The 10,082-nt window shown below is 45.6% G+C and overlaps 1 protein-coding gene across 1 annotated transcript in view; it reads right to left on the minus strand.

Moving 5' to 3' along the window:
• The window catches only part of LOC147622398 (prohibitin-1, mitochondrial-like), a 65,589-nt gene extending 57,284 nt beyond the window's left edge, over positions 1-8,305 (minus strand). Inside the window, exon 1 of the mRNA XM_086821948.1 lies at positions 8,015-8,305. Within this exon, the coding sequence (XP_086678074.1) occupies positions 8,015-8,191 (177 nt within the window). The 5' untranslated portion in view covers positions 8,192-8,305. The remainder of the gene's footprint in view (positions 1-8,014) is intronic.
• Between the last annotated feature and the right edge of the window lie 1,777 nt (positions 8,306-10,082).

The raw sequence follows: 10,082 nt of genomic DNA on the forward strand, positions 1-10,082 counted from the left end.
GGGACCTCGAGGGTTTGCTGACTTGAGGTACTAATTGGAGGGGCTGTTCGGGAATTGGAGATCATGTAGAAGGCGGCCATCACCGTTGGACAACCACCTTGCATATTACTTGCAGCCTCTTCTTCTTTTTTCCCACCCACCCTCCCTTCACAAGGCCTTGTGAAGCCTTGAGATGGCAGACTTGCTTGAGATGGCTCAAAAGCACGTGAAGATCCCAACATTCCCCACGTTCCCGATGGACCAACCGTTGGACGAGAACAACTACGGCATATGGAAGGTAATGATGGAGTCCGTTTTGGAGTCTTATGACGTAGCTGATTTCATTGTAGTTGGTGTTCCACCGCCGGAGTTGGAAGATGGGGAGTTACCATCTATACGGAAGGAACAGGAAGCTTAGGATAGTTATGGGATCGTGTCAATGCCCACGTCCGTTCTTTCATCTTCCTAAATTGCACACCACAGGTGATCAACCATATAAAGCATATGACGTTGGCCAGAGGCATTTGGCAGCATTTGGCTTCTTTGACAACAGGGTATCACCCATGAAAAGGATCTCCTTGGAAGTTCAAATGCGGGTGACGATGCGGGAGCACATCAACAAGTTGTAGGCTCTTCAGCAGGAGGTTCTTCAGGCAGGGAAAGAGATATCTACAGAGGACATGGCCATTACGTTGTCCCATTTGCCCTCTGAGTACCTCCTCTTTGATCACCAATGGCAAGCTCAGCCCCATCACTTGGGAGGAGCTTGTGCCAATGGCCTTGGACCAGGAAGAGCATTTTACGAACCCTCCACAGGGTGGAGGTTCTAAGGCCTTGACTGGCCAAGGGTTGAAAGGCACTAACAACAACAAGGTCAAAGGGAAGTCTTCGTCGGAGAAGTCTTCTGAGAAGAAGCCCGATTCAGACCGTGAGAAACTGAAGGCCGAGCGGACCTATAACGATTGTGGCAAGAAAGGCCACTATTGGAGGAAGTGTCCCAAGCGAAATACCGAGAAGAGTGCTAATTCTTCAACTTCAGCTGCAAAGACTCTAGCTTTTGTGCACTTGGAGATTTTGCACCCAGATGCTTCATCTTCTTCGAGTGAGGAGGCAGTTGGCTTCACCACCAGGGATACTCGAGAGTGGATTCTTGATAGTGGTGCTTCCAAGCACATGACTCCTTCCCATGAGTTCTTACAAGATCTTAAACAGCAGTCAGGTCGCATTTTCATTGGCTACAATTCCACTATACCGATTCATAGTGAGGACAGGATGGAGATCATTCCCCATGGCAGAGGGGGGAAGCATTCCTCTCGTGTTCCTTACGTCCCCGTACTTGGTTTTCATCTATTGTCAGTGCATGAGGTTTGCAAGATTGGCTTCCAGGTGGAGTTTGAGGAGCATTCTATTGCTCTACGAGACAGAGAAATCTACGAGACAGAGAAATAGGCCAGGTTGTTTGGGAAGGCGGAGTGGAGAACGGTATCTACAAACTATCAGCACTCTCCTCTCTTATAGGCACTCAGATCGGTGACTTGTGGCACTTTCGGTTTGGCCACTTGAATGTGGATGCATTGCGGCGAGCTTTTCGAGACCAGACGGTGGTTGGCTTGCCACATGTTGGCAACAGGCAGGGACGCTATAGTTCTTGCATTCGTGGTAAGCAACACAGGGAATCTTTTCCGAAGCAGGCTTCCAAGCGGGCTTCAAAACCTTTGGAGTTGGTACACACTGACTTGTGTGGACCTATGCAAACCCCATCCTTGGGAGCTTCCTTGTATTTTATGCTGCTGCTTGATGATTGTAGCAGATTCACATGGGTTTATTTCCTTTCCCAGAAGGACCAAGCTTTTGCTCGGTTCAAGGAGTGGCATTTGATGGTGGAGAAAGAGTCTGGCTTGCAAATAAAGACTCTTCGGGCTACAAAGGAGGAGAGTTTTCTTCCAATGCATTTGTGCGGTTTTGTGCAGAACATGGCATCAAGTGGGAGCTGGCCAATACAGGTTCGCCTTTAGAGAATGGAGTAGTTGAGCATAAGAACCGGACTATGGTGGAGATGGCGAGGACGATGTTGGAGCATCATGATCTTCCTCATCCACTTTGGGGAGAGGCTGTGGCTACGGCTATCCATATCCTCAACCGATCTCCGACAACTTCAGTACCAAACATGACTCCCTTTGAGGCTTATTTTTGGCAGGAAACCAGATGTCTCCCATTTCCGTGTGTTTGAGAGTGATGCTTATGTTCACATTCCAAAGAAGCAAGAGGGGGAAGCTTGACTCGAAATCCCAGAAGGTTATCTTTGTGGAATATAACTCTCTTTCCAAAGGATAACAAGTTGTATAACCCAGAGCGGAACCAGCAGAGATGTTTTTGATGAGCATGTTCCACCTTCCACTGTTGATGAGCCGCCACTTCTTGGAGACCCGATGAGTCTGATGATGATTCCCAGTCGATTGTTCCAGTTGAACAGCCTCAGTCAATTGAGGAGGTTGAGCTCGCGGCTGGAGATGAGCCCCTGCACAGCAGCAAGAGGCTCCGCGTTCTGTTCGAGTACCCAGGTGGTTGTTAGACACCCTTCGGGAGTCGGGTGTTACGGAGCTTCCCTCCGAGTGGACCACAAAGGACGGACCTCGAAGATCGTATAGAGTTTGTGACAAAAGTCATTCAGCGGAGCTCTTACAAGTAAACCATGCTTTGATGTCTCGTATCATGCGGGCCAAAGAGCCCACTTCCGTAAAGGAAGCCCTTTCACAGGATACTTGCACGAAAGCCATGCAGGTGGAACGGGATGCCATAGAGAAGAATAAAACTTGGGAGTTGGTTTCGAGGCCGCCAAAACGGTCAGTCATTGGTGTCAAGTGGGTCTTTAAGACCAAGTATACGTCACATGGGTCAGTGGACAAACATAAAGCCAAACTTGTGGCTAAGGGTTATGCTCAACGGCCTGACATCGATTATGAGGATATCTTTGCACTGACAGCAAGGATGACCACGATTCATTCCGTTCTTGCCCTTGCCTCTGCTCAGCGGTGGCCCATATATCAGATGGATGTGAAATCCACGTTCCTTAATGGTGACCTGCAAGAGGAGGTGTATGTTGAGCAGCCTCCAAGCTTTGTGGTTCCAAGATCAAAGGGAATGGTTTACAGGTTGCAGAAGGCCTTGTATGGTCTTAAGCAGGCTCCCAGGGCTTGGAATCAAAAGATTGATTCCTTCTTTCTACGGACTGGATTTCAAAGATCAGTTGCAAATCCTAACTTATATCTTTTTCGGGGACGCGGTTTGGTCACGTTGATCATCCTTTATGTGGATGACCTCATTCTCACTGGCGGTCATGTGGAGCACATTGCAGTGACGAAGGCTGCCTTGTCAAAGGAGTTTGAGATGATCGACTTAGGCTTACTCCACTTCTTGGGATTGGAGATCTGGCAGACCCAGAGGGGGTTCTTTGTCTCTCAACAGCGGTACGTCCATAGTTGCTTGAGGCCTTTGGGATGGAGAACTGCAAGCCTATCACGTCACCAATGGACCCGAGCATGAAGCTTACAGTGAATGATCCTTGTGAGCCAGTTGATGCCTCTCTGTACCGGAAGATGGTTGGTTCATTGATCTGGTTGTTGAACACCAGATTGGACTTGAGCTTTCTTGTGGGGCTGTTGAGCTCGTTCATGCAGACGCCTTTTAAGTCTCATTGGGACACAGGATTGTGGATCTTGCGGTATCTGCAAAAGGTACGAAGGATCTTGGACTCTTCTACAACACTGGAGGTGAAACGAAGCACCGAGTCCGACTACAAGGCTAAAGTGACTTAGATAGGGGAGAAGATCCAGACATGAGGAGATCTACATCAAGCTACAGTTTTACCCTCGGCTCAGGAGCTGTTTCATGGAGCAACAAGAGGCAGCCGGCTACTGCCTTGTCATCTACAAAGGCAGAGTATTAGGCTGCTTGCGAGGTTGTGTGGCTGCAGAGGTTACTTGGCAAGATTGGGTTTCCACAAAAGGAGCCCACAATCATCCCAGTGCGATAACCAGAGCTGTATCGCTATTGCTTGGAACCCGGTTTTCCATGCCCGGACCAAGCACATAGAGATACAATATCACTTTGTTCATGAGAAGATCTTGGCTGGTGACATCTTGCTTCTTTATTGTTCGCCGGAGAACAATGAGGCGGACCTCTTCATGAAGTCTCTCCCTCAGACTATGTTCCGGCGGCACTCCAGCTCACTGGGGTAGGTTCCACATCCAGGAACTGAGAGGGGGTGTCAGCAGTCATTTCCTATCTGTATATTACACCAGGGCCTTTGTTGTGGGTATGCCCGCCCAGTTTTGGTGTTCCCCCATTTTTCTCTCTCTCCATGTATTTTTTTCCATTTTTCTGGGTGTGGTTGGACTGTCGACTGATTCAGTTGCTAGCCGACTTGTTTCTTTGCTACCCGACTTCTTCTATAGACATGGCCAACTAGGGTGTTTGCTAGTCGTGGGCCTATGCTGCTGGTCATGAGCACATAGGCTGTCGGCCTGTTTTAGATTGGCCTGGGGCCATATAAAATGGCCCCTTGCCCCCCACACTCTCCATTGTGAATTCCGGGATTTTCTTGTGTGTGTATAGCAGAGTTACACAGCCTCTCTCTCTCTCTCTCTCTCTCTCTCTCTCTCTCTCTCTCTCTCTCTCTCTCTCTCTCTCTCTCTCTCTCATCTGCGTTTTGCTCTCTCCAGCAGTTGTCTTCATTTCCGCTGTGCATTCTGACAGGGATGTCACCATTTGGCCGCCCAAGTGGTCTTTCATGCCAAGGTACAGGAGGCTAGGGAGCTTCGTGTCACCCGTACCGAGGCCAGGACTCGCGTCACCTACAGGAGGCCAAGCCTCGTGTCACCCGTAGTGTCGCCAGGCGTGGAACCCACTATCAGGGATCCCAGTCTAGGCTTCCCATTGAGCCAGCTCTATGCTCGGAAAAACCTGCTATTTACAGGTTCCAGGAACAGGAGATATTTCCATTGCATAATACATATGCATGCATCTCTGCCTGTTTGAAACTGTTTTCGTGTGACTTGTTTTCGTGTAAATGCTTGTTATGACATGTCCAGTTCAAGGGTAGGCAACACCCACCCGTGAGCCGTGTGAATGCCCTGTATTCTGACATGGTTTGTGGCATGTGAACAGGTGGTAAGTATTCATTTAACCCTTGTTCATTATTGCAAAGTTTTATAACCTTAGCAGTTCACATTTATTAAACCTAGGCACCGGCTGTAAAGCTTTTATAGCTTAATTAACATGATTAAGACTTGATTAATGAACATAAGACAAATGTTGCAAGAAAAGACTGAATGATTGCATTGAGACAAGGGCCTTTCTTAAATAGAGGCCGAAAAGGTACAATTGAAGAGGCACATCCTTGTGAAGGGGTGTGGCTCTTGAATCAATAGTTATGTCCTTAGGACTTAGGGGTGTGTCTTTAATGAATAGGCATGTCCTTTGATAGTGACCCATGTGCAAGGGTATGACCCTTCACAAGTGTCTTTCCAGTTAATGAGAGATTAAGGAGTAATTAGGAAGAGATTATTAATGAGAGATTAAGAGAGCTAATCACAATCATGACACTGGCCACCAACTTAGTGCCTGGGGACCAATGTCAAAAGTGTGGCCAATCCAAATGCTGGGCACCCACACACGGCCTCATAAGCGTGACACTGGCCACCAACTTAGTGCCTGGGGACCAATGTCAAAAGTGTGGCCAATCCAAATGCTGGGCACCCACACACGGCCTCATAAGCGTGACACTGGCCACCAACTTAGTGCCTGGGGACCAATGTCAAAAGTGTGGCCAATCCAAATGCTGGGCACCCACACACGGCCTCATAAGCGTGTGGACACTTTAAGGAGGTGCCCACCATTAATAATGGTGGGGGCTGTGCCACGTGGCACAAGGGATTCGGACCCCTCCAGCTCCTCTCCCCATTCTTCTCCACCACTTTGCACTTTCCCTTCTCCTAGAAGCTGGCACCCAACTCTCCTTGGCTCACTTCCTTTTTTTCTACTGTATACCTGCTAAAACCCTAGCAGTACTACTGAGAATCAGAACTGTACTCCCTGTTGTTGTACCTACTGAAATCCTAATTGTACTTTTGCTAAAAAAACAAAATTGTACTCACGGATATACCTATTGAAACCCTAATAGTACCAAGATCTTCTACAAGTACCTGTTCATGTATTTGTAGAGTGTGGACACCTGTTTGTGTGCCTACACTTGGGAGAACCAAGCCCATTCCTTTGTGAGTTGTGCAAGCCAATCTCTAGTACAAGAGCGCCTGTTCATGCATGGTCTCCGAACAATAGTTTCGTGTTCACACAACTCAAGGTGTATGAGGAGTCGGGACTGGTTATATTGACTCATTCAACGAGTCTAGCTTCGACATTCTTCACAGGCAAATACTTTTTTGGATAATATGTCTTCGTATTATGCATTGCTAGGCTTCATTATGGCTGAGTCTGCCCTGTATCTCCGAAGCTCTGACAGAAACTCAGCACCCAGACCTTTGTATGAATGTATGCTCTTATGTGTGTGCGCGCGCACGTGCAGGGTGTGAAACTACACCAACTAGGTGTGAACGTCCTTAAGCACCGTCTTGTGAACAATACGCTCGTCAATACTAAAATGAACTAGCCACAATAAACATAATCACTGAAAGATACATCAATGCTCAAGACAATCTATCTACAAAAGAGAAGCACTGCACAGTACACCACCATTGGGGCCCCAAACGGGCCGCCCCCCCCCCCCCCCCCCGCCCCTCAATACTGAAGTATATTATTGGAGTATTTTATTTGTGTACAAAGTTCCAAGTGCTTTCTAGCTAGATAATCCATGCACTAAGGATCATAACAAATAGAAAGAATTATTACAACAAAAAGGTAGTTGATAGGGCATATGCACCACTAAAGATAGAAAGAATTAACACAATATCAGCTGGCTGCAACTTGGACGAAAAATTCACAATGTGAAATTTGCATGTCCGCTAATATAGCATAAAGATATACCTAGATGAATCCAGGAACATGCCCAAATTCACCTTATAAGAAAGTGCAATTTATAACCTCATGGTAGTCATCCACAAGACAATAAACCATCAACTCCATCATGCACAGTATGGACTAGATACTACGACATCCCCACTAACATCATAAGTGCCCAATAGTGGATGTAGAACTTGGTATCGACATATGCACCCACACACACACACACCCCGCGCGCGTGCACACACACCTAAGGGACTGTGGACTGAGTTTCTGTCATAGCTCTAGAGATACAGGGCAAACTCAGGCATAATGAAGCCTAGCACTAAAAAGAATTATTACAACAAAAAGGTAGTTGATAAGGCACATGCACCACTAAAATAGAAAGAATAAACACAATATCAACTAGCTGCAACTTGGACGAAAACTTCACAATGTGAAATTTGCATGTCCGCTAATACAGCATAAAGATATACCTAGATGAATCCAGGAACATGACCAAATCATCCATATAATCCCCACTTGAGTAAACTGACCATAAATAGAGAACACACTTAACTCTTTGATGGACTATGGCTCCAATCAAAGACAACCCTAACCTAAGTAAATACTAACCCTTATCAGGTTTGATTATATAAAACAGAACTAGCCTACTGATGAAAACTGACACTACCCAAGAGATGCCTAGTCAGGTTTATGAAAGTACAATGGAACTAGCCCAAACTAACCCTAATCAAAGGCATTGTCAGCCATCATACAGAGGAAAAATAACCCCAGTCAAAGGCGTTAAGAGGGAGGAGCGATGACCACCCTAATTACCCCTCTTCAGAGACGCTATAAGGTAACACTACTCGGAGAGGTTAAGCTTAATCAGATAAACTACACTGAGAGGTTAACCCTAATCAGCGACGATACTCAAAGGGACTAACCCTAATTAACCCATATCAGATGGTCAGTTAGGTTAACCCTATTTAGCACTAATCCAAGGAGCTACTATTAGTGCTAATCATAGACGCACCTTATCTCGGATGCCCTCGATTCGGTTGAAGACAATGGCGCGGTGACCACCTTCGACATTGTAGAGGCTGTTGGCAGCTGCGTACAGACCCACGCCGCCCAGCACCGCGACCTTGGCAATGCTCCACAAAGGCCCCGCATTTGGAATCCTAGGGCTGCGCATGCTGTTGAAGTTCATGGCGACAGACAGATTAAAAAACCAGAGTTCTTGTAATGTAGGGTTTGCACAGTACTGAAACCTTAGGCTTTCTGTTGGAGAAACTTGGTGAAGGGTTTATGTTGCTTGCTGTATTTTCTTTTCTTTCCTTTTTTTAGGAACAATAAAATATTTATATTAACTATTCAAACACATCAGCCCCAAATTTTTATTAAAAAAAACAGACTATCAATCTCTGTCATATATCCCCCCACGAACACAATTATCTACTCCTTTTTTATCTCATTCAAAATCTTACAAAGAAATTCCCATCTTTCATCTTCACATAAAAAGCTAGACTGATCCCACGAGATCTGATATCCCAATAATAAGCAAGCCTCCATCATGGCCTCAGTAGTGCAGCCCCGAGGAGATTGTTTTTCCAACATTCTTCCATGCTTTGACCCACGAACACAATTATCTACTCCTTTTTAATCTCATTCAAAATCTTACAAAGAAATTCCCATCTTTCATCTTCACATAAAAAGCTAGACTGATCCCACGAGATCTGATATCCCAATAATAAGCAAGCCTCCATCATGGCCTCAGTAGTGCAGCCCCGAGGAGATCATTTTTCCAACATTCTTCCATGCTTTGACCACACCTTGACAGTAGGTCTAGTGCCAACAGGGTTCTCTCAAGAAAAGCCACAAAAGTATGATCCAATTGTTTTTCCTTGCGGTTCCATCTCTGAGTTTTAGGGCCAAATCTAGGAGGCCTTTTCTTCTCAATCCAGCACTTCACCTCCATCCAACAAATCCACATTAGGGAGAGACCCCTAGTATGCATGAAGCTCTGCCAAGATAACATGGACATAATCAAGGTATATTCCTCTATTCTGAATCAGCAAATCCAGCTCCAAAAACCTAATTTTATTTACATTACATACAGACCAACACATGCATATACATTTATATATCAACTTAGAGTCCTGCAATCATGTACATGTAGTCTTCAAAAAAACAATTTCATTTCTACTAGTCCAGATTTCCCATAAAGTGCAAGCTCTGACAATGTTAAAAACCAACCCATTGATTGCCCATTTCCCAAGTAGCCAGTCCACCTAAAAAATTTGCATATTCAAACCCTTCTGTATCCACCAAGTCATTTTGCACCAGGTGCTCCTTAAGGCTAGGCAACAGTCCCAAAACACATGCTTGCCACTTCTATAGAAAACCTGCATCTAGGGCAAATGCCACTAGCCATGTTTCTTTTATGTAGCTTATAACCAATAAGAAGTGCCCACATGCAAACCTTCCACAAAAAGACTTGAAATTTCCTAGGAACCTGACAGTTCCATATCAAGTGCCATGTCTTTTTCCAGCTAGAAGCACTCCACTTTACATTCCATATTTTGTTACAGTACATACCATTAGCATCCCCTTTTCTCATTAATGCATAAATGTCCCTAGTTTGGCCTTCCTTTAATTTGACACCATTAATCCAAGACCAGTCCTTGATCAAGACTGAGATATCAGTGGGCTGTGGAGCATTATTCACTGTGCAGCAACTCCATCACATGAGTCATCACTTCTCTCTCTTTCCTAGTTAGCTGAAACTTCATAGATAATAGATTTATCTCTTTCCACCCAGCAATATCTCTGTCCCAACAGTCAGCCAGATATCTAATGCCTTTATTATTAAGAATCTTAGCCACTTCAGTGTCAAGTGCAGCTAAAGGTGGATTAAACTTGTGAGTCCACCATAACCCCAAAGAGAGCATGGAATTCCCAGTTACCCTCCCCCCACCATCCCAAACCATAAGGCCCAGATTATCTTTCAAACACTGCAGAACATTTTGCAGAAATCTAAGCAAGTGATTTTCAAAGGAGCAAATGAAAACAATTTGTCTATCCAGGTTAAGTTCCCCCAT

The sequence above is a fragment of the Cibotium barometz genome, chromosome 28, assembly GCF_041138505.1.
Source record: "Cibotium barometz isolate CiBa-2024 chromosome 28, ASM4113850v1, whole genome shotgun sequence".
NCBI classification, from domain to species: Eukaryota; Viridiplantae; Streptophyta; class Polypodiopsida; order Cyatheales; family Cibotiaceae; genus Cibotium; species Cibotium barometz.